The sequence below is a fragment of the Thalassophryne amazonica genome, chromosome 13 (genome assembly GCF_902500255.1).
Source record: "Thalassophryne amazonica chromosome 13, fThaAma1.1, whole genome shotgun sequence".
NCBI classification, from domain to species: domain Eukaryota; kingdom Metazoa; phylum Chordata; class Actinopteri; order Batrachoidiformes; family Batrachoididae; genus Thalassophryne; species Thalassophryne amazonica.
This window is the reverse complement of record NC_047115.1, coordinates 77677675-77704031: the sequence shown is the minus strand read 5'-3', so window position 1 is coordinate 77704031 and position 26357 is coordinate 77677675. Positions and strand designations below refer to the sequence as shown.

The 26357-nt window shown below is 41.3% G+C and overlaps 1 protein-coding gene across 1 annotated transcript in view; it reads right to left on the bottom strand.

Moving 5' to 3' along the window:
- dntt (deoxynucleotidyltransferase, terminal) overlaps positions 1-26357 on the bottom strand; it is a 471498-nt gene that overhangs the window by 382029 nt on the left and 63112 nt on the right. Inside the window, exon 2 of the mRNA XM_034184986.1 lies at positions 12770-12944. Within this exon, the coding sequence (XP_034040877.1) occupies positions 12770-12944 (175 nt within the window). The remainder of the gene's footprint in view (positions 1-12769; positions 12945-26357) is intronic.

Sequence of the window (26357 nt, the reverse complement as noted above, 5' to 3'; positions counted from 1 at the left end):
CAGACGTTTGTGCATCAGCATGCAGAGGTGGCTTTTCCCATCTGGGATCAGTTATAATATAGAAAAATAACGTTAGCCATTTGAATTTTCAATAGGGGGCCAAGTAGGGGTCAATTGAAGAACTGCATAGGGGTCAAAAAAAATGTTCCAATCATATTGAAAGCTATACCACATTATGTGTCTGATCACAAAGATTCCAAAAAGGTATAGTTTGGACTATCCGTGACTGAATGTTTTGGAGTTATGGAGTAAAAACAGCAAGAATGGTGACAAAGGTCACTTTCAGTTTGTACAGGGGTCAAAAGTTAAAGTTGCTCCAGTTATGATAAAACATGATGCAAATTATTGGTTGAGTTAGTAGGATTTTAAAAAGGAATAGTTTGCACCATGTGTCATGCTTAGTTATCATGTTACGGGGTAACATATGTCACATATCATAGAATCCAATGGACATCGACATTGTTTGACCTTTACTTTGGAGACCAAACATTCAACACAGTCAGAACTATTTGATTTGTTAATCCTATTAGTTCAACCAATAATTTGCACCACGTTTTACCAAAACTGGAGCAACTTTAACTTTTGACCCCTTAACAATGTCAAAGACAGACTGCAAAACTCCTTTGTCTCTCAGGCCATTAGACTGTGCAACTTCTCACTCAGGGGGAGGAGGAGTAACAGGAAGACAAAGGACAGGAAGGAGAAGAACAGTCGTAGCTGCTAAACCAGCTGTGCTTAGTATGTCTTTATATTTGCAAATTGTTTTGTTTTTTTTTACTTTCACTTTTGATGGTTTGTGTGCTTCTTATCCTGTGTGCTGCTATACAGTGCTGCTGGAACTTCAATTTCCCTGAGCGAGTCTCCCCAAGGGATTAATAAAGTTCTGTCTAATCTAATCTAATCTAATGTAAAATGCAACAGAAATCACCCACCAGGATCAATACAGTAATACACATTCAGTTCTATATATCAGCTGCGCCATCTTTTATTCATGCATAATGCAATAAGTGAATATTACCAGATGATACATAGCTTTTAGGGGAATGTTTAAACCTGGGCTCAATTTTGATTTTTTTTTTTTTTTTTTTTTTTCTTTAGGTCTCACCTTTTCAGTCGCAACAAAATGGAATTTAATTGGTCCATTATTTATTTAGAAAGCAAACACCCTGGCAGCAAGCAGAAGCCATCTGACTAATTATTATTACTGTGAGGGGCAATAAATAAGAACTCAGACTAAATCGCATTTTGTCATCACTGGACAGGTGAAAACATCATTAGACGTGACCAGTTTCACAGACTGTTCCGATGTGAAGCTAAATGTGCACGCGTTTACCTCACAAAATGTAAATAACATTTTTTTTTAAACAAGTGATTATACATTTAGCCACTTGTCCTCTGCTCTGATTACAAGTCAGCTGGAGCAGAGGAGGAGCCCATTCTGTAAGACCAAGCCCCCCTCATCTGTAATAATGACAAAAGTTCCATGTGAGGGTCTGCATGCCACGAAAAAAAGTCTACAGCTGGTGCAGACTCTAAAAATACACTGATCAGCCAAAACATTTTGACCAGTTGCCTAATATTGTGTAATCAAGGGTGACTGATCACTAGAAGGTGGTAGGGTGCCACCCACTTAAAATACTGAGAAGGGAAAATGTACTACTAGATTATTAATAAATAAGAAATGAGTATGGTTGGCTTCAGGCCAGAGTCTGGAAGTGCCTGTCAGTGTCAGTATGAATGTAAATGTGTCCCAACTCTTCGTTTCAGTGTTTTCATTTTGGGTTATGAGAGTATCTATAGAAAATCGTGTGGCCTGTGGTTGAGTTTTAATTTGTGTCCCAGAACAACTGACATTATTTTCTGCAGCTTTTTCATCTAATTTTATTGGACAATAGACAAATCACTCACGTTCAGTGCAGGAGTTTCACTCACTCGTCACTCTGGCCTTAATGCCCAGAAATCCTTTTGGTACACCAATGACTGTCATGACCTTTCTGTTCCAAGTCTAAGCGTCAGCTGCATTTGTCTTATTTCATCTGTGTGCTTTTGTAATCATCACACGACATAATTCGAAGCAAAGATCAGCCTGAAACACTCTTTGGAATCTTAAAGTACAAGTTCTAGGCTTTGATGTGGAACATTTCACTGGATGGAATTCAAATCAAGAAGTGGACTAATTTTGCTACAATGCCTAGTTATTGATTAATAATGTTCAATATCAAGGTGGGATATCACACAATTTAAAACAAAGACTGCGCTCTGGAGTATTCAAAGCTTTGAACTGAAGCATTGAATTGAAGCTTGTCTCGTAGGTTGAATTCAAAATAAGAAGCCAATGATTAGTTGTATGCAAACGAACAATTTCATCAAAGTTCAGTAGCTTCATTAAAAACATTTCAATGGTTTGAATACATTCAACATGCTCCTATATAGTCTAACAGAATAATAACATGATCTGAAGGGCCACCTGGGCAGTTTATCGTGACTTTACGCAATGAGCATTGAATACATTAATCATTGTCATCTGATGATGGTGATACTTGGAGAGAGAGAGGTAACCCCAGGGAACTCCTCTGTTATCCTCTTGAAATTTGCGGACAACACCACCATCATTGGACTCATCCAGGACGGTGACGAGGCTGCATACAGACAGGAGGTGGAACAGCTGGTCCTCTGGTGTGGTCAGAACAACTTCGAGCTGAACCCACTCAAGACTGCAGAGATGATTGTGGACTTCAGGAGGAACCCACCATCACCCCCCACCCCTCCGCCCCTCTCCATCCTCAACAACACTGTGCCTACTGTGGAGATTTTCCAGTCTCTGGGATCCATCTCCCAAGATCTGAAGTGGTCCTCCCACATAGACTCCATCAGAAAAAAGCACAGCAAATGATATACTTTCTCAGACAGCTCAGGAAGTTCAACCTGCCCCAGGAACTGCTCATCATCTTCAACACCTCCATCATCTAGTCTGTCCTGTGCATCTCCATCTCAGTTAAATTCCTTGTATTCTGTATGTACTTGGTGAATAAAAGCTATTCTGATTCTGATTCTGATTCTGAGAGCCAGATTACTGTATTTGGCATCAAATATACACTCAGTTGCCAGTTAATTTGGTATACCCAGTGAAAAGTAATGTAGCCCTGTTGCAAATCCCCCTTCACCAACATGTGAAGGTGCCAAAATCAATGCCGTCAGCCACCACTGTGTGTAAGTCTCCATTTTGCCATCAAAACAGCCTTGAAACCATCAAGACATGGATGCCACAAGACCTACTATGAAGGCATCCTGCGAGATCTGGCACTAAGACATTAGCAGCAGATCCTGTGTTAAAATCATGTATGTTAAGAGGTGGGGCCTCCATGGATCAGACTTGCTTGTTCATCACACAGATGCTGGACTGGACTGATCGATCACCTGTTTCCTCTATTTCTACAGCTTTTGATAGGTACTGATGACTACAGACCAGGAACATGCCACAAGACCTGCAGTTTTGGAGATGTCATGCCCAGTGATCCAGCCATCACAATTTGGCCCTTGACAAAGTCTCTTAAATGTTTATGCCTCCTCATTTTTCCTCCTTCCAGTAAATCAACGTCAAGGACAAAACGTTAACTTTTGGTGCCTCATATATCCCATCCACTGACAGGTGCCATTGTAACAAAATAATCTGTGTTATTTATTTAGCTGTCAGTGGCCACAATGTTATTGCTGATCGGTGTTTGCCACAAGCTCATAACTCAACATAAAGGCTAAACAGCTCCAAATAAATGAAAATATTTGACAGCTTTGCTCTTCAGGAGGTGTGACTATAAACTCTTTTCACTTGATCTTGGTCGCAGTGATGAGCATCTGTTTTGTACACCTGAAAAGAACTTTTTCAGTGAAGGGTTGATGATGAGGACAGTGATGATGATGATGATGATGATGATGATGATGATGATGATGATTTCAAAGTACGAGTAGGGGGAATTCAAGCACCAGGCATTTGTCCTGAAGGGCGTTTGAGGCCTCATCAAAAAATGAAACAATAAAAAGCATCTCCATGTACTTAGAAAAGTAAAGTTAAAAATAAATAAATAAAAGCATTGCAATTCCCCTCATCCCCTTTCACCATTTTTCTTTTGTTCCTTTCAAGCTGTACATTCATACACCTCCACACTTCTCCATTTACACAGCTAAACAGTCTCTCTACAGGCCACGATGTAATGGAAATATTACATTTCAGTGAATTTAATACTTAAAATTGCACCCAGAGTCACTGTAGAATATTTATAACAGTAAAACACATTGCATTTCCAGACTATCAAGAGGAGCCGCGGGCACATGTGCCCAAGAAGTAGTTTGTTTATGGAATATTTTATCCCTACATGGTAGCTCCTTAAATGGATTTATTGCTCATAAAAACACACCAATGGAAGTGTCCTGCACATAAGTGTCACTGTGCATTACCTTGTTCAAAAGAAAGGCATAACCAGATAACCAGCATAATAGTGCTAGTGGGAACTTGCAGTGATGGGTCAATACAGGCTGGCAACAATGCAGCAAACTGGAAGCACACTGCTGGTCTGAAAATGTGTGCATGTGGAAGTAAGAAAAAGCAACACAAAAGACTATATAAGTTGTATGCAAATGTTTGGGCACCCCTGATGATTTCCATGATTTTCCTTATAAATCATTGGTTGTTTGGATCAGCAATTTCAGGTAAATATATGTCATATAGCAGACAAACACACTGATATTTTAAGTGTGAAACTAAGTTTATAGGATTTACAGAAAGTGTGTAATAATTCTTTAAACAAAATTAGGCAGGTGCATACATTCGGGCACATCAATATTTAGTAGATCCTCCTTTTGTACAAATAACAACCTCTAAACACTTCCTATAGCTTCCAGTAAGTCAGGATTCTGGTTGAAGGTATTTTGGACCATTCTTCTTTACAAAACATCTCCAGTTCAGTCAGGTTGGTTGGTTTCTGAGCATGGACACTCCGCTTAAAATCACACCACAGATTTTCAATAATATTCAGGTCTGGGGACTCCAGAATGTTGTACTTGTTCCTCTGCATGAATGCCTTAGTAGATTTTTAGCAGTGTTTAGGGTCATTATCTTGTTGAAAGATCCAGCCCCGGTGCAACTTCTACTTTGTCACTGATTCTTGAACATTGTTCTCAAGAATCTGCTGATGTTGCCCATTTACTTGACAAAGCAATTCTTTAATCAATAGATTCAATAATTCTTCCTTTTATTTGGGGCTATAAAGCCCACAGAATAACTATGGCTCATTTATATAAGGCCAAATCGATGGGGGGGGCTAGGTTTGCCCAACTTTCAACATTACTATTGGGCGGCACTTTGCTGCACGTTGGTCTACTGGCAAACAGAGTACAAATTGGACTCAATGCCTGACATTCCTCCTTGGGTGGCCATTGAAAGTGAAGAGGTTGAAAACAGTTCTCACATGCCCTTCTTTTTTGACCTCCTAGTCCAAATGTTAAGGTGCACAATTTTGTTGTCTCAAACTGTATAAAAATACTCACTCAAATTAGGAAAAACTATTCCTTACCAAATACAAATATTCATACACCAATATCTTGTAATCACACTTTCCCACCATCCTTGATAGATGCCTCATTTGACAATTGGAAGGAAAAAGGAATTGTTTCTCTTAAGGATTTATATGTTGCTAGACAGTTCCTTTGCTCAACTAAAAGATACCGTATTTTCTGCACCATAAGGAGCACCTAAAAGCCTTAAATTTTCACAAAAATCGGACGTGCACCCTATAATCCGGTGCGCCTTATGTGCGCACCGAATTCCAAAATCTGTAAAAACGACCGATGATGTTGTCCTTGACCGTCGGAATATCGGACCATTTCCCGCTGACACAGAGACGTAATACGTAAAGTACGTACGCTGGCAGCATAGAGTACGGGGAGAAAATGAGTGAGTGGCTGAGAGAAGTGTATATAAAGAGACTGGATGTTTTTTTTTTTCCATGTATCACCGTGCCTGTTGATCTGCGACTCCATGCGTGCCCATCTCACCGCTATGGTGAAAAACCACGTAAAGAAAACTAATTCGGAGCTTGCCGTCATTCCGGGAGGACTAACAAAAGAACTCCAACCACTGGACATTGGTGTAAATGGGGCATTCAAAGTGAAGTTGCGAGCGGCTTGGGAGCGATGGATGACAGACGGCGAACACGCCTTCACTAAGAGGGGGAGGCAGTGCCGGGCGAGTTACGCCACTATATGTGAATGGATTGTGGATGCCTGGGCTCAGGTTTCTGCTTTAACTGTTGTGCGAGCTTTCGCGAAAGCCGGCATCATTGCTGAACAGCCACCTGGCAATGAAACTGACTCCGACGATGATGAGAGGGAAGATGAGCGGGAACCTGGCGTGTTTGATGGCGAAATTGCCCAGCTGTTCAATTCAGACACAGAAGATGAGGACTTCGATGGATTTGTGACAGAACCATAATAAAAAATAATGTGAGTATTGTTAAATACCGGTAGTTCAAAGTTGTTAAAAAGTTCAAATAAACACTGTTTTGCTTGCGTGACCTTTTTTTTTTTTTTGGAGACTATATGTTTTAGCATGCGCCTTATAATGAGGTGTGCCCAGGGCTTAATTTGAGGGGGAGCAAGCCGGAGCGTGCTCCGGAACCTCGGACGCACGCTCCGGAACCTCTGACGTTGGCTCCGCCAGCTATTTATACTGGATCCGTGATCCGCCACCTCTCTTGACTAACAAAATATTTTAAAAAATCACCGCGATTGCTCTCACTGCCAATCACACCGCCTCCCTCCTGTCTGCTGTGCGGAATTGCGCCAAATCTGGCAACAGGTTCAGAGGCTACGCTCGCTGTTTTGATCCGGATGTTGACCATAGCGGCAGAGCTCCGTGGCCACCGAGAGAGGACTTGGATTCTTTGCGGGTCCCGCATCCGTACCCCCGGAGGCAGTGAGTGAAGGGAGAGCCGCGCATTGTGTTCTGCGTGTGTCTGTTTATAATCTTCTTGCACAGAAGAAAAAAGAGAGTGTTTACACAAGAGAGAAAAGTGAGAAAATGTTAATGCCTGTTTGAGAAAAGTGTGAAGTGAGGGGTTTACAGCCTTAAAACATCTATTATAAATGTAAAAAATAGCGCTACTTCGCGGATTTCGTTTATCACCGGTTATGCCGCGTTCACACCGGGCATGATCAGACGCTACAATTTCGCGGGGGTCGCGTGGCGACGGACGCGCCTCCTTCGCCCGGTGTGTCGCTCTGCTTGGGTGGACTTTCGCTGCAAAAATTCGCCCCGGTGCGTCATCAAATAGGAGGAGCTTCCATTCAACTCGGCATCAAGTCATCACGACGGACCTTTCACACGGAGCGAGTTGTTGTGAAAAGCTCCCAATACAGAGAGTATCATTATTTGCTGCAGGAGCTGCATCTGGATGACGGCCGCTTTCAGTAGTCCTTCCGCCTCTGCGGGACCCAGTTTGAGGACCAACTGTCCCGTTCACGCGTGCACATGTAAACAATAAAAAAAAAAAAAAGAAACTCTGCTGCTTGCTGCAGCTCACTCCTCCCCCAAAAAACTCTGTCATAATTGTGTTTAGAAACCAGTCACCATTTGTTTTATTATACATTTGTGAAGTTAATTAATAAAATATTCTCCACACAGATGATTTGCTTGTGCGCGCACATAAAAAAAAAGAACGAAACTCCGCTGCTTGCTGTGGGGCTGCTCCTCGCTCTTTCCCAAAAAAACTGTCATAATTGTCTTTAGAAACCAGTCACCATTTGCTATATTATACATGTGTAGTTAATAAGTAAAATAATCTCCATGGATGATTCCCTCGCGCACACACGTAAAAAAAAAGAAAAAGAAACTCCGCTCCCCGCTGCTGTGGCTGCTGCTCACTCTAAAAACTCTGTCATGATTGTGAAATAAAGGACAAAAGAGACATAAGTCCTGCTCACAGACTGCTACCAGAGACAGGACATGTTCACATCTTCAGTCAAACTCCAGACATCTCCACGTCACTACATATTCAGTCCCTGATTGGTCATCGTGGTGTGACAAAACGAAAAAGTTCAGATTTTTCAACTTGGGGAGGAGGGCAACACGATGTGACGCGATGCAATATCGCGCCACAAATGCACAAAATGCTCAAAATCGCTTCACTCGCGTTGCTTCACTTGCGTTGCTTCACTCGCGTTGCGCTGCGTGGTTTGGCGCCAAAACGCGTCTTTACCTAAGGATTACATGGAAACCTGTGGCTGCAGTCGCTCGCGTCGCGGAGAACGTAACTCCCGCGATAAACGAGGGACCACTGTACATCATTAAACAGGAATTTGTACTCTATCCGGATTTGGTGTGACTAGTGTTATTAGGCCTACAATACACGCCCAGTTTATTTTCGGTGTGGCGCACAGCGTTGTTCGCAAGCCCCCCCCCCACCCCCACCCTTCTTTTTTTTTTCTGCACCGGAGCCACCCATCCTCTGCGCTCCAGGACCTCCCACTTTACAAATTAAGCACTAGGTGTGCCTTATGTAAGGGTTAAGTACCCGCTAATTGAGGGCACGCCTTATAATCCGGTGCGCTTTATGGTGCGGAAAATACGGTAAGTTCTCTCTGCCTGCAACGTATTTTTTTTTAATATCTGCAAGTTAGGAACTTTGTTCACCAGAATATCCCTGAATTCGAGTCCTTACCTGAGGAGATGCCAATTTACAAGCTTCTCTCGAGCTCACCTGAATCCAAAAAGTTGGTGTCTGGGTTTGTTAATCTCTTTTTAGTTCAGTGTTACTCTTTACTCTTGAAGAATGCATGGGAAGGTGAGCTGGGCTTACAGATAGAGGACAAGGAATGAGAGGAGAGTCTGAACAAAATCCGGTCCTGCTCTATAAATGCATGGCATTAATTAATTCACTTTAAAATTTTGCACAGGCTGCATTACTCTAAGACTAAATTGCACAAAATTTTTCCTTCCACCTCTCCTTTATGTGACTGTTGTAGTAAATGTGCGGAGGGCTCTCTGACCCATTTATTTTGGTCTTGCACAAAACTGCATAATTTTTGGCTGAAGGTTTTTCAGTGGTTTGAAGGCATGTATAAGTGCTGTTTAACCTCAGATCCCAAAGTAGCATTGTTTGGGTTATCTCGATCTCTTCTGTGCCTCAGCTCCTCTGAACGACACACAATTGAATATGGTATGATTATAGCAAAAAAGATATTAACTTTATGGAAAACTGATATGATACCCCAATTCAAAATGTGGTTGTCTGAAATTTTAAACATCTTGCATATGGAAAAGATTCGGTATTCCCTTCAGGATAAAGCGGACAAATTCATCAAGATTTAGCAACCTTTTCTGGACTGTTTAGGAAAACATAGAACTGTTTCATAGCAGCTGTTCAAAATGCCACATAAAAAAATACGCATATATATATATACATATATATATATATATATATATATATATATATATATATATATATATATATATATTTCTCTGTCTTAAGAGAAAAAATATGTAGCAGTATAACAATGGCCACAGAGCCATAGAGCATGATGGAACCACCTCCAAATTTTACTGTAGGTAGTAACTGTTTTTCTGTAATGCTGTGTTCTTTTTCAGCCATGCACACCACCCTTGTTATGTCCAAATAATTCAATTTTAGTTTCATCAGTCCACGGCACCTTATTCCAAAATGAAGCTGGCTTGTCCAAATGTGCTTTAGCATACCTCAAGCGACTCTGTTTGTGGCGTGTATGCAGAAAAGGCTTCCTCTGCATTACAGCATCATACAGCATCTCCTTGTGCAAAGTGTGCTGTATAGTTGAACAGAGACACTAGACACTATCTGTTTTGTATCCTTCCTCTGATGTTGAACAATCTTTGTTTTCAGTTCATTTGAGAGTTGTTTAGAGGCTCCCATGTTGCCACTCATTAGAATAGATGCAAAGAGGGGAAACATTTGCAAATGGCCACCTTAAATATCCTTTCTCATGATTGGATTCACCTGTGTAAGGAGGTCAAGGGTCAGTGAGCTTACCAAACCAATTTTGTGTTCCAATAATTAGTGCTAAATGTATTCAAAACAATAAAATTACAAAGGTGCCCAAATTTATGCACCTGCCCAATTTTGTTTAAAGAATTATTGCACACTTTCTGTAAATACTAGAAACTTCATTTCACTTCTCAAATATCAGCTATATGATATATTTAACTGAAATTTCTGATCCAGACAACTAATAATGTATAAAGGAAAATCATGAAAATTACATTTCAGTGAATTTTTTTAATATATATATATATATATATATATATATATATATATATATATATATATATATATATATATATATATATATATATATATATATATATATATATATATATATATATAAAATGGACGTTAATGGACCACAATGGAAATAAGTGTTTTGACTTTCTTGTATCATCCATTTGTTTTTAGTGTATTTACAAATATATTATGTACGTACATTGAACTTTTTAAATAAAATGACGCACTCACACTTATAATATATGCATGATTTACTGTCCCTGTTAGATTGGCGTGTGAGTCCAGAATGTAAATAGCAGTGTCCATTGTTCAGCATTATTAGCTCATATATGTAGTGTCTCTAAAAAAAAAATCAACATTCAGTCTTGGCACCATTCATCCTTGACGCAAAATATATAAGCATACCAAATGGCAAATGTTAGCTCTGCCCAGTTTGTGCATAACTAATTGCACACACACATGCACGTAAGCACAGCTGATTGTCTTTTCTGCATTCTGCTGTATGCAGGTGCTTTTAATTTGATAAAAAGAGACGTGGGTGGAAGACATTAAAAGCACTGCACAGTTCACTCATGGTTCCAACATGACACTTAACTAGTTCATGGGAACAGTAACATAACACAACTAAACTGACTAAGCCAATTGAACTACAAAAACTTAATAACTCAATAAGAATAACGCCACTGTTAAACTAACATGAACCACAATAACATTTAAAACCCATTGCTTTGCGCCATGCGGCACCGCCGCGACGTGCGGAATTCCTCCGCACGTCTGTCTCAATGTACCGGAAAAGTGCTTATGTCCACGTCTTTTCACAATTCCTGTGCTAGCCAGATGACATCCCAGATAAAACACAGCGTCCAGTTTGGAAATGAACAGCACATTCCACTGTTACAGGAGTTTTTGTCATGGAAAGAGGAGAGGAGGCTTCGCGCGTCGCGGCGGTGCCACATGGCGCAAAGCAACGCCGTGATGAAGGCTCACGGGACATTTCTCGGATAATCACTCGATGGAAAAACCACCGACAGCTGTCTGAACGCCATCTCAAAGCCGTCCTGTGAGACCAAAACGGAGGTGGTTTTGTCTCGCTCCAGTAGCAAATCCATCGTGACGCGCGAAGCCTCCGCTCGGCGTTTCATGACAAAATCTCTTGTTAAAAGTGAAATCTGCCGGAAAATGGTTGATGTACAGCTATTGTGATAACCAGAGAAATGGCACACGATGGTCACGGATCCAGACAGCCATCCGTTTAGAAATGAAATGGTTGTTCAGCCTGTCGATGGCGGCTTCGGAGCGTGGCGCGCCCCACAGCCACTGGGGGCCGTCCTTAAAGCGACAGTAACACTCCTTATTCTCTACCAAGCCCGTAACATTTTCACCGAAAGCCAGATCAATTTTTCTAATGGTTTCCAGCTGCCAGTCTCTAACAGTTTCTGAAAAAATTCTGATGGAAAAAAAAAGCCCAAATCATTCCGCCATTTCCTGAAAATGAAAATCCGACGAGGGGGCTGGACCACTCCTCACTCAAAGCCTGCTCACAGGCGAATGACGCAACCGACAGGCATGGAAAAACTCACGCATGCGCATGAGGGTTCAAGCTTGTCTGACGCAATCACACGTGATTCAAATCCATATGGTTTTTGAAAAAAGTAATAAGGTCAGATACTTTTCTAATAGACCTCATATATATATATATATATATATATATATATATATATATATATATATATATATATATATATATATGTGTGTGTGTGTGTGTGTGTGTGTGTGTGTGTGTAGCTTCAGCAGCACAGAAACTACTGTTAGCTCCTTTCTGTCTCCTTCTCTGCAAAAAATAAACAGTCCATTTAAAGCAAGCAGCAGATTTCTTTATTTTACACTGATATGCTGCGGACAGCCCGTTCATAGCATCATCCACAAGGGAAAATTACATGTTTGTGTTCTTAACCATTGACGTTCAGTCAATGGGTTTATTTGACACTGCTGTGTATTTGTCTCTTGCTCTCAGTGAGGTGGAAATATTAGCTTCACCAAAGACAAGTTGGGTATGTCCTCTTCTTTGTTTTTAAGAGTTCTCTGTCAGTGAGTTGACAGAGATTTACAGGAATAATTTCATGCATGCAGTGAGTTCTTCGCTTAGAATACTTTCCACGTACCTACCATTTTATTAAAGACCTTCACAATATTCAGTCATTTCTTGGATATCTTTGTTTATCACACTGGCCTTCAAATGCATTTTCATTTGTCTTACTGTGTTCTGTAAAACGCTTCCCGATTGGTTTACAGTGCCATCTAGTGCTTCACCCATAGCTGTCAGGTTATTAATGTCTAGTTTGTGACACACACACACACACACACACACACACACACACACACACACACACACACACACACACACACACACACACACACACACACACACACACACACACACACACACACACACACACACACACCTTAATGAGATGTCTGGTTTCCACAGCAACAGGTCTCCCTGCTTTCATGCTGTCAGTGAACCAGCTGATGTCCAAAACTTGAAGTGTGTCCCCGTCCTTCAGTCCACACCCCTTCAGCCACGCCCACAGAACGGATGCCTGGCAGTCCTCTGACACCACATGAGTGATTTCATCGCTGAAAGTGAAAGAGGGCGACATGTCAGAACATTCAAAGTTCAGTATATTTGTGACAAAATTCCTTGTCTCCATTTTCAAAATGATTCATGTTCGGAAAAGATTCCAGCTCTCCTGAAACCTTCTGATTTTACTTACATGTTTTACTGCTCTTTAGACATACTCACACGATACAACTGGGGACAATTTTTGACCTAATGATAAATTTGCATCTATACAACACCACAATGAAGCTGAAATTACTCAATCACGATCTGAGTAAAGTCAAGTTAATTCTAGGGAATGTCACTGCCACTGCACAGCACCACATCCACCACTCAGACAGATCAATTAATTACCAATCAATTACCTACTCTCAAACTGAACCATCTATCTGCCACAGCCAGGTGAAACATGGGTGACTCCTGGGCCTTTTCCAGCTCCTTTCAAGTCGACTTATTCTTTCAGCTGCTCCCTTTAATGGCTGTCACAGTTGATCTGCCTCTGCACTCTGCACCGTCCTCTGTCACACCAACCACCTGCATGTTCTTCTCCATCACATCCATAAATTTTATCTCTGGCCCCCCTCTTCTCCTCCCTGGTGACTCCATCTTCAGCATTCTTCTCCCTGTATAATCTGGGTTCTTCCTCTGCAAATGTCCAAACCATCTCTGGTGTAAATTTGTTTGAAATTAATACCAGAATCGTACCACTTTACACTGACATGCCTCAACACTGGAAATTTAACATTGACAAATTTGCTGTGAAGATGGTAGTGTTTAATGCCTGCATAGTCAGCAACCTCCTCGGGTACTTTTCGGACAGAGTTCGGCCCTCTGTCGAACAGCATTTGGGATGCATTCTGTATATTCCTGCTGCATTCTTCCAGCTTTGGTGTGTTCTGGCCACATTCGACCGGCACCAGATAACTGTACTGTGTTCCGGGTGAATGTGACTTGGATTCAGGTGCTGCTGCACACCAAATGTGTGCAATTAATTCGAGGCAACCTCGGCACACGTTCCTGGTATTCGAACGGCATTCGTACACGGCTGTCAGAATATCTGTCGCACCCGACTGCATCTCGAACTTTGGCTTTTTTTGCACTTTGGCCTGATTCGGGTTCATTCGTGCTGATTCTTGCAAAGTGTGACAGGGCCATCAATAACGATGCCTCTGCCTCATCCAGAGTACTGTTGACTTGGTGACATGTTGTGAAAGTGTTTTTCTTTCATCAAAGAAACAATTTTGTCTCAATTTAACCTTCACAGAAACTGTTGTCATGCTGAGAAAGCCCATGTGTTTTTGAACCTAACTTGGATCTGCCTTTGCATAATCCCTAAGAGCCCCATCACACATTACACGATGTTGGGCAAAAGATGCAGAAGCCGGAATAAAATCCACAAATCAAAAATGAAATGGAGAACCGCGAAAGATCTGCTGTAGAGAAGTTTGAATCTTCGACTGGACTGGGTTGCTTGACACATGGACATTTCGCTTCAAATCGCAGAAGCTTCCTCAGCTAAAAAAACATTGTCGGAAGGGACACGCGGTCAGACAGGTGCACACAATACCACAGTGACGGTATCGTGCACGCTCGTGTTCACACGCACGAACACAGTGCGAGCCTGTGGAAAGTCGCGCACACAGCAGCAGAGCAAAATATTTTTTAAAATGCCAAAATTTATAATAATACAATAACATGCTTTTGGAGGATGGTATGCATTTTCAGAGGCCCGACATTCATGCCCAGTCGCCAAAAATGACTGATATTAATATCGGTCATTGCAGGCAACTGGCCATGAACGGAGGGACTCAGACAACAGCATGTTATTTGCATTATTATCACTTTACTGAGATACACAACACGTAATGCGTACATAACAAGTTGGCTCACTTTAACTTTTGTCGTGTTGGCTGGCGCGCGCTGCTCTCCGAATTCAGCAGTGCATCCTCATCAAGCTGGCTGCTTTGGCTGCACTGTTCATTGTCGTACTATCCATGAGAAAATCATCCGGAATATCCATATTGGGACCAACACACACACTTCTAGCCTTTTTATGTTTCTTGGGCTGCACACGCACTATGACGTCATTTGTTTACACACAGCGGGCGGGTATAGCCAGATAGCGTCAACGTAAATCTATGATACTGGCCTAGCAACACCTCGGTAAAGTGATAATAATGCTTAATTCCTGTTAGAAAGTGTGGACTTAGCCTCCTCCTAGACGTACACCAGGAAATAATGAAATGACGCGGACTAATGTTCACCTTTTTATGTTTTGCATGAATTACCTGATGCAGCCCTCTCATGAAGACATCAGCCAGGCTCCCGTCTCATGAAGAGTCGGCCGGCTCCCGTGTCATGAACAGATCATGGCATATCCAGCGCACAGTGTTTTAATTATTACAGTGAAAATCCCGGGAAGTCCCACAGTGACACGCACCTTGTGGTGATTTTCTGCATGGCACGATATTCACCACTGTTGTGGTGCACTGACCACAACACTGTTAGTTTAAATGAGTTAGTTTAGTTTAAATGAGTCAACACCCCCGAGTCACACTAACTGTCAAAATGCTCGAAGCATGGGTTGAAGAGGAGGAGTAGCAGCAATCTTCCACTCCAGCTTATTAATTAATCAAAGACCCAGACAGAGCTTTAATTCATTTGAAAGCTTGACTCTTAGTCTTGTCCATCCAAATTGGAAGTCTCAAAAACCAGATTTATTTGTTATTATTTATGGTCCACCTGGTCATTACTGTGAGTTTCTTTGTGATTTTTCAGACCTTTTTTCTGACTTAGTGCTTAGCTCAGATACGATAATTATAGAGGGTGATTTTAACATCCACATAGATGCTGAGAATGACAGCCTCAACACTGCATTTAATCTATTATTAGACTCAGTTGGCTTTGCTCAAAATGTAAATGAGCCCACCCACCACCTTAGCCACACTTTAGATCTTGTTCCTACATATGGCATAGAAATTGAAGACTTAACAGTATTGTTGTGTGGGCCGCTGAAGAGGAGGTACTGCTGGCCCACCACCACCAGAGGGCGCCCTGCCTGGAGTGCGGGCTCCAGGCACCAGAGGGCGCTGCCGCCGACGAAGGCTGTCAGGCTGACAGCTGTCACCCATTACTAGACACAGCTGACTGCACTCAGGACGGAGTATATCAGCAGGACAGCGTCTCCACCTCAGTGCCGAGATATCGCCTTGAGATTAAGGTAACCTACTCTGCTAGTATATATTTTGAGGACTCTGATAAACCTTGCTAAACTATTTCAGGACAGCTGATTACAGAAAGCACCTTGCTTGGATAAGTACTCACCTTCCTGCTTCATTATTTCAAGAGGTGGAGGCGGCTTCTCCCCTCTCCGTCTACTGGGTGCTGTCGCACCCATACCTGTGTGTTGTGCTCTTTCCCGCCAGCAGTACCGGATCCGACGAGCGAAGGCAGTGGCCACCTGGGAATTCAGGACTTGGCGGTTCCAGTACTCCTGGTTTTCGGTGGCGGAGGAAATCTGGGTGGTTCCGGTTCGACGGGGACGGACGTCTCCTACCTTCGAGCCTGCCCACACAACACCAGCAGATTTCGACTTACAACTCCAAAGTATTAATTGTTGTATTGGTTGTGCCCTGTTCACAACAGTAAAACTTGTTATTCACCTTTCTCTATTGTCCGTTCATTGCGCCCCCTGTTGTGGGTCCGTGTACCTACACTTTCACAACAAGTATTCCCTGAAAACCCCTTTTGTCTGATCATTTCTTAATAACATTTGCATTTACTTTAATGGACTACCCAGCAAGGAGAATAAGTTTAATTACAGTAGAAGTCTTTCTGAAAGCGCTGTAACTAGGTTCATGGATATGATTCCTTCTTTGTTATGTTCTTCAATGCCATATACCAACACAGTGCAGAGTAGCTACCTAAACTCTGTGAGTGAGATAGATTATCCCGTCAATAGCTTTACATCCTCAATGAGCACAACTTTGGATGCTGTAGCTCCTCTGAAAAATAGAGCCTTAAATCAGAAGTGCCTCACTTCGTGGTTTAACCCACAAACCCGCAGCTTAAAGCAGATAACCCGTAAACTGGAGAGGAAATGGCGTCTCACTAATTTAGAAGATCTTCATTTCGCCTGGAAAAAGAGTCTGTTGGTCTATAAAAAAGCCCTCCGTAAAGCTAGGACATCTTTCTACTCATCACTAATTAAAGAAAATAAGAACAACCCCAGGTTTCTTTTCAGCACTGTAGCCAGGCTGACAAAGAGTCAGAGCTCTATTGAGCTGAGTATTACTTTAACTTTAACTAGTAATGACTTCATGACTTTCTTTGCGAATAAAATTTTAACTATTAGAGAAAAACATAATAACCACCCAAAGACATATCTTTATGTTCGATTGCTTTCAATAATGCTGGTATTTGGTTAGACTCTCTCTCCGATTGTTCTGTCTGAGTTACTTTCATTAGTCATTTCCTCCAAACCATCAAAATGTCTATTAGACCCCATTCCTACCAGGCTGCTCAATGAAGCCCTACCGTTAATTAATGCTTTGATCTTAAATATGACCAATCTATCTTTATTAGTTGGCTATGTACCACAGGCTTTTAAGGTGGCAGTAATTAAACCATTACTTAAAAAGCCATCACTTAACCCAGCTACCTTAGCTAATTATAGGCCAATCTCCAACCTTCCTTTTCTCAAAAATTCTTGAAAGGGTAGTTGTAAAACAGCTAACTGATCATCTGCAGAGGAATGGTCTATTTGAAGAGTTTCAGTCAGGTTTCAGAATTCATCATAGTACAGAAACAGCATTAGTGAAGGTTAAAAATGATCTTCTTATGGCCTCAGACAGTGGACTCATCTCTGTGCTCGTCCTGTTAGACCTCAGTGCTGCTTCTGATACTGTTGACCATAAAATTTTATTACAGAGATTAGAGCATGCCATAGGTATTAAAGGCACTGCGCTGCGGTGGTTTGAATCATATTTATCTAATAGATTACAATGTGTTCATGTAAATGGGGAGTCTTCTTCACAGACTAAAGTTAATTATGGAGTTCCACAATGTTCTGTACTAGGACCGATTTTATTCACTTTATACATGCTTCCCTTAGGCAGTATTATTAGAAAGCATTGCTTAAATTTTCATTGTTACGCAGATGATACCCAGCTTTATCTATCCATGAAGCCAGAGGACACACACCAAATTAGTTAAACTGCAGGAATGTCTTTCAGACATAAAGACATGGATGACCTCTAATGTCCTGCTTTTAAATTCAGATAAAACTGAAGTTATTGTACTTGGCCCCACCAATCTTAGAAACATGGTGTCTAACCAGATCCTTTCTCTGGATGGCATTACCCTGACCTCCAGTAATACTGTGAGAAATCTTGGAGTCATTTTTGATCAGGATATGTCCTTCAATGTGCATATTAAGCAAATATGTAGGACTGCTTTTTTGCATTTAGGCAATATCTCTAAAATTAGAAAGGTCTTGTCTCAGAGTGATGCTGAAAAGCTAATTCATGCATTTATTTCTTCTAGGCTGGACTACTGTAATTCATTATTATCAGATTGTCCTAAAAGTTCCCTGAAAAGCCTTAAGTTAATTCAAAATGCTGCAGCTAGAGTACTGACAGGGACTAGAAGGAGAGAGCATATTTCACCCATATTGGCTTCTCTTCATTGGCTCCCTGTTAATTCCAGAATAGAATTTAAAATTCTTCTTCTTACTTATAAGGTTTTGAATAATCAGGTCCCATCTTATCTTAGGGACCTCATAGTACCATATCACCCCAATAGAGCGCTTCGCTCTCAGACTGCAGGCTTACTTGTAGTTCCTAGGGTTTGTAAGAGTAGAATGGGAGGCAGAGCCTTCAGCTTTCAGGCTCCTCTCCTGTGGAACCAGCTCCCAATTCGGATTAGGGAGACAGACACCCTCTCTACTTTTAAGATTAGGCTTAAAACTTTCCTTTTTGCTAAAGCTTATAGTTAGGGCTGGATCAGGTGACCCTGAACCATCCCTTAGTTATGCTGCTATAGACTTAGACTGCTGGGGGGTTTCCCATGATGCACCCAGTGTTTCTTTTTATTCACCTCTTTTTGCTCTGTATGCACCAATCTGCTTTTAATCGTTGGTGATTGATCTCTGCTCTCTTCCACAGCATATCTTTTTCCTGATTCTCTCCCCTCAGCCCCAACCAGTCCCAGCAGAAGACTGCCCCTCCCTGAGCCTGGTTCTGCTGGAGGTTTCTTCCTGTTAAAAGGGACTTTTCCTTCCCACTGTCGCGAAGTGCTTTCTCATAGGGGGTCATTTTGACCATTGGGGTTTTTCTGTAATTATTGTATGGCGTTTGCCTTACAATATAAAGCGCCTTGGGGCGACTGTTTGTTGTGATTTGGCGCTATATAAATAAAATTGATTTTATTTGATTTGACTGACATGGTGGTCAGCTGAAGCGATATGTGCTTTAATTAATTTCCACATGAGGACAGCATGCCGACGTCCCTGCCTCATGTCAAAGATATGCCAGGTCATATCCTACAAGCTAGTACATGTGTTCCCCAGCTGTGACTTGCGAGCACAGATATCTGAACAGCTGCAGGACACAGGGGGACACGCCCACCTTAGTTTGGGGACCTCGTCAGCTCACTGAAAAACAGGCTCACTCTCTGTTTGTTTTGGGTTTTGAATTTGAACTGTACAGTACTCTGTCTTTCTTTGGGTATTCGTAAGAATTTTATATTTCTATGTAAAAAAAAAAAAGAAAAAGAAATAAAAACAAAAGAGGGAAATGACATTTTTATTACTACTGTAAACTACTGTAGCTTTTCAGCTCTTGTTCGAGAAAAAATAAATAAAAATATATTGACTTCAGTGTCTTGCTGCTGAATTGAAAGTGTTTCAAAATGGTGCATTTGTGTGTCATTTTGTTGCTAGAATGACATTTTTTAGAAGAGATTGTTCAGTTTTGATTGTAGGGTTTCATTTTTGACAGAGCTGTGAAGAGTTTTACAACAGATGTTGTGTCTTATGTTATTTGTGTGTAGAGTTTTGACACAGCTAGCAATATCATTCTGATGTTACCATACCATGTATGTAAACTACAGTACTGTAAACACTTGTTTTCATTGGTTTTTTTTTTTGTGTTTTGAATTTGCCATGTATTTGGCCAGAATCATCGGGCCAAATACATGGCATTCTGGCCAGATGAGAAGGTGGTATTAAGATCTGTCTGTATCTTGTGTTTTCAGTGCATGCAATAATGTGCAAGTTCTTAAGCGAGAAATATTGCAGTGGAAAACACTGATAGGACATTTTGTCATTTAATCTAGTTTGTGACAACAGTGACAAAAAGTATGAGTCCAAGTATGCATTTCAATCAATTCAATCAATCAATTTTATGTATATAGCGCCAAATCACAACAAACAGTTGACCCAAGGTGCTTTATATTGTAAGGCAAGGCCATACAGTAATTACGTAAAAACCCCAACGGTCAAAACAACCCCCTTTGAGCAAGCACTTGGCGACAGTGGGAAGGAAAAACTCCCTTTTAACAGGAAGAAACCTCCAGCAGAACCAGGCTCAGGGAGGGGCAGTCTTTTGCTGGGACTGGTTGGGGCTGAGGGAGAGAACCAGGAAAAAGACATGCTGTGGAGGGGAGCAGAGATCAATCAATAATGATTAAATGCAGAGTGGCGCATACAGAGCAAAAAGAGAAAGAAACACTCAGTGCATCATGGGAACCCCCCAGCAGTCTAAGTCTATAGCAGCATAACTAAGGGATGGTTCAGGGTCACCTGCTCCAGCCCTAACTATAAGCTTTAGCAAAAAGGACATTTTTAAGCCTAATCTTAAAAGTAGAGAGGGTGTCTGTCTCCCTGATCTGAATTGGGAGCTGGTTCCACAGGAGAGGAGCCTGAAAGCTGAAGGCTCTGCCTCCCATTCTACTCTTACAAACCCTAGGAACTACAAGTAAGCCTACAGTCTGAGAGCGAAGCGCTCTATTGGGGTGATATGGTACTACAAGGTCCCTAAGATAAGATGGGACCTGATTATTCAAAACCTTATAAGTAAGAAGAATAATTTTAAATTCTATTCTACAATTAACAGCAAGCCAATGAAGACAGGCCAATATGGGTGAGATATGCTCTCTCCTTCTAGTCCCCGTTAGTACTCTAGCTGCAGCATTTTGAATTAACTGAAGGCTTTTCAGGGAACTTTTAGGACAACCTGATAATAATGAATTACAATAGTCCAGCCTAGAGGAAATAAATGCATGAATTAGTTTTTCAGCATCACTCTGAGACAAGACCTTTCTAATTTTAGAGATATTGCATAAATGCAAAAAAGCAGTCCTACATATTTGTTTAATATGCGCTTTGAATGACATATCCTGATCAAAAATGACTCCAAGATTTCTCACAGTATTACTAGAGGTCAGGGTAATGCCATCCAGAGTAAGGATCTGGTTAGACACCATGTTTCTAAGATTTGTGGGGCCAAGTACAATAACTTCAGTTTTATCTGAGTTTAAAAGCAGGAAATTAGAGGTCATCCATGTCTTTATGTCTGTAAGACAATCCTGCAGTTTAGCTAATTGGTGTGTGTCCTCTGGCTTCATGGATAGATAAAGCTGGGTATCATCTGCGTAACAGTGAAAATTTAAGCAATGCCGTCTAATAATACTGCCTAAGGGAAGCATGTATAAAGTGAATAAAATTGGTCCTAGCACAGAACCTTGTGGAACTCCATAATTAACCTTAGTCTGTGAAGAAGATTCCCCATTTACATGAACAAATTGTAATCTATTAGATAAATATGATTCAAACCACCGCAGCGCAGTGCCTTTAATACCTATGGCATGCTCTAATCTCTGTAATAAAATTTTATGGTCAACAGTATCAAAAGCAGCACTGAGGTCTAACAGAACAAGCACAGAGATGAGTCCACTGTCTGAGGCCATAAGAAGATCATTTGTAACCTTCACTAATGCTGTTTCTGTACTATGATGAATTCTAAAACCTGACTGAAACTCTTCAAATAGACCATTCCTCTGCAGATGATCAGTTAGCTGTTTTACAACTACCCTTTCAAGAATTTTTGAGAGAAAAGGAAGGTTGGAGATTGGCCTATAATTAGCTAAGATAGCTGGGTCAAGTGATGGCTTTTTAATTAATGGTTTAATTACTGCCACCTTAAAAGCCTGTGGTACATAGCCAACTAATAAAGATAGACTGATCATATTTAAGATCGAAGCATTAAATAATGGTAGGGCTTCCTTGAGCAGCCTGGTAGGAATGGGGTCTAATAGACATGTTGATGGTTTGGATGAAGTAACTAATGAAAATAACTCAGACAGAACAATCGGACAGAAAGAGTCTAACCAAATACCGGCATCACTGAAAGCAGCCAAAGATAACGATACGTCTTTGGGATGGTTATGAGTAATTTTTTCTCTAATAGTTAAAACTTTATTAGCAAAGAAAGTCATGAAGTCATTACTAGTTAAAGTTAAAGGAATACTCGGCTCAATAGAACTCCGACTCTTTGTCAGCCTGGCTACAGTGCTGAAAAGAAACCTGGGGTTGTTCTTATTTTCTTCAATTAGTGATGAGTAGTAAGATGTCCTAGCTTTACGGAGGGCTTTTTTATAGAGCAACAGACTCTTTTTCCAGGCTAAGTGAAGATCTTCTAAATTAGTGAGACGCCATTTCCTCTCCAACTTACGGGTTATCTGCTTTAAGCTGCGAGTTTGTGAGTTATACCACGGAGTCAGGCACTTCTGATTTAAAGCTCTCTTTTTCAGAGGAGCTACAGCATCCAAAGTTGTCTTCAATGAGGATGTAAAACTATTGAAGAGATACTCTATCTCACATACAGAGTTTAGGTAGCTACTCTGCACTGTGTTGGTATATGGCATTAGAGAACATAAAGAAGGAATCATATCCTTAAACCTAGTTACAGCGCTTTCTGAACGACTTCTAGTGTAATGAAACTTATTCCCCACTGCTGGGTAGTCCATCAGAGTAAATGTAAATGTTATTATGAAATGATCAGACAGAAGGGAGTTTTCAGGGAATACTGTTAAGTCTTCAATTTCCATACCATAAGTCAGAACAAGATCTAAGATATGATTAAAGTGGTGGGTGGACTCATTTACATTTTGAGCAAAGCCAATTGAGTCTAATAATAGATTAAATGCAGTGTTGAGGCTGTCATTCTCAGCATCTGTGTGGATGTTAAAATCGCCCACTATAATTATCTTATCTGAGCTAAGCACTAAGTCAGACAAAAGGTCTGAAAATTCACAGAGAAACTCACAGTAACGACCAGGTGGACGATAGATAATAACAAATAAAACTGTTTTTTGGGAGTTCCAATTTGGATGGACAAGACTAAGAGTCAAGCTTTCAAATGAATTAAAGCTCTGTCTAGGTCTTTGATTAATTAATAAGCTGGAATGGAAGATTGCTGCTAATCCTCGGCCTCGGCCTGTGCTACGAGCGTTCTGGCAGTTAGTGTGACTCGGGGGTGTTGACTCATTTAAACTAACATATTCATCCTGCTGTAACCAGGTTTCTGTAAGGCAGAATAAATCAATATGTTGATCAATTATTATATCATTTACTAACAGGGACTTAGAAGAGAGAGACCTAATGTTTAATAGACCACATTTAACTGTTTTAGTCTGTGGTGCAGTTGAAGGTGCTATATTATTTTTCTTTTTGAATTTTTATGCTTAAATAGATTTTTGCTGGTTATTGGTGGTCTGGGAGCAGGCACCGTCTCTACGGGGATGGGGTAATGAGGGGATGGCAGGGGGAGAGAAGCTGCAGAGAGGTGTGTAAGACTACAACTCTGCTTCCTGGTCCCAACCCTGGATAGTCACGGTTTGGAGGATTTAAGAAAATTGGCCAGATTTCTAGAAATGAGAGCTGCTCCATCCAAAGTGGGATGGATGCCGTCTCTCCTAACAAGACCAGGTTTTCCCCAGAAGCTTTGCCAATTATCTATGAAGCCCACCTCATTTTTTGGACACCACTCAGACAGCCAGCAATTGAAGGAGAACATGCGGCTAAACATGTCACTCCCGGTCCAATTGGGGAGGGGCCCAGAGAAAGCTACAGAGTCCGACATTGTTTTTGCAAAGTTACACACCGATTCAATGTTAATTTTAGTGACCTCTGATTGGCGTAACCGGGTGTCATTACTGCCGACGTGAATTACAATCTTACCAAATTTACACTTAGCCTTAGCCAGCAGTTTCAAATTTCCTTCAATGTCGCCTGCTCTGGTCCCCGGAAGACAATTGACTATGGTTGCTGGTGTCGCTAACTTCACATTTCTCAAAACAGAGTCGCCAATAACCAGCGTTTGATCCTCGGCGGGTGTGTTGTCGAGTGGGGAAAAACGGTTAGAAATGTGAACGGGTTGGCGGTGTACACGGGACTTCTGTTTAGAACTACTCTTCCTCCTCACAGTCACCCAGTCAGCCTGCTTTCCCGGCTGCTTGGGATCTGCCAGAGGGAAACTAACGGCGGCTAAGCTACCTTGGTCCGCACCGACTACAGGGGCCTGGCTAGCTGTAGAATTTTCCACGGTGCGGAGCCGAGTCTCCAATTCGCCCAGCCTGGCCTCCAAAGCTACGAATAAGCTACACTTATTACAAGTACCATTACTGCTAAAGGAGGCCGAGGAATAACTAAACATTTCACACCCAGGGCAGAAAAGTGCGGGAGAGACAGGAGAAGCCGCCATGCTAAACCGGCTAAGTGCTAGTAGCTGTGCTAACCTAGCGGATTCCTAAAAACACACAAAGTGAATAATGTGTAAATTTAGAGGTGATTCAGCAGAGGGAGTGCTTTAGTTAAGGCACGTGAAGATTACACTGTGAAACAAATCGTTATCTAGGTACTAGATCAATCTAACTGCGCAGATTAAACAGCTAACAGATACAGCAAAACACCGCTGTGCTCCGGAACAGGAAGTGATACAATACCGCAGTGAGAGCCAACCACCAGTCGAGTAGAGGCAAGCAAGAGCTGTATTATTTGTAGATAATACATTATACAGGGCTGATGGAAAAAGACAATGTTATAGCTAAAAAAACTACATGAGTCCAGATGCCTTGTGTTTCCTTGTGAAAAGTGTGATTTTCATACCCACAACATCTTGCATGAATTTAATTTACTCTGATTTCTATATTTCAATTCTCTTTTTTTCTTTTTTTCACCCTTGTCTGCATATATAGTGATGGTAAATGGCAAACTGGCAGAACCATTTTATATGCAATTTGTTCTTGCAAGACAGGTAGTATATAGTGCATGAGAGAACGTGGTGTGTGTGTGTGTGTGTGTGTGTGTGTGTGTGTGTGTGTGTGTGTGTGTGTGTGTGTGTGTGTGTGTGTGTGTGTGTGTGTGTGTGTGTGTGTGTGTGTGTGTGTGTGTGTGTGTGTGTGTGTGAGAGTGAGACAGAACCTTCACCTGCCCTTCCTGATTGGCCTATAACGTTTTTTTTTAAAGCTAACAGATAATTTCTATCAGGAAGCGCTGACAACCAAAATAACATAGAGACAGACAAGGACGAAAAACAAGTGGTGGCAGTAATAACTGTGAGGTGATGAAATATGTGAGACACTAAAGAGGCGGAACCCCAGCGACAACATACCAGAACAAACAACCACACATAAACAAGTAGTTGACAGCAATAGTCTGTTGTATATTTAATGAGCATCCATATCCTATTCTAGGACACCAGAGTCTTGATCCCCTTGGGAACACGCAAAAACAAATTGTGGTGACGGTCACAAACACCTGACCATCCACACAGAGACCCAGATCCATGTTTCAATTATTTCTTCATCTTTTGCGCAGAAATGTAGCCTGTAACATGCAAGTGTTGTTGCTGACTTGGGACCTGTTGCTGTTTCTTCTTGTTTCTGTCAAAATATACATTAATTATGTTGTGGATACCGATTGTAAAGATTCTTTTCTTCGTTTTAGCAATGAATTACAACCCCAATTCCAATGAAGTTGGAATGTTGTGTGAAATGTAAATAAAAACAGAATACAATTGTTTTTGTGCAAATATTTGCTCATTTTTAAATGGATGTCTGCAACACATTTCAAAAAATCTGGAACAGGGGCAACAAAAGTCTGGGAAAGTTGATGAATGCTCAAAGAATACCTGATTGGAACATTCCACAGGTGAACAGGTTAATTGGAAACAGGTGAGTGTCATGATTGGGTATAAAAGGAGCATCCTTTGAGGTGCATGCCCTCAAAGGCCACCTCTATGAAGCCCACCTCATTTTGAGGTGGGCTTCATAGATAATTGGCAAAGCTTTTGGGGAAAACCTGGTCTTGTTAAGAGAGACGGCATCCATCCCACTTTGGATGGAGCAGCTCTCATTTCTAGAAATCTGGC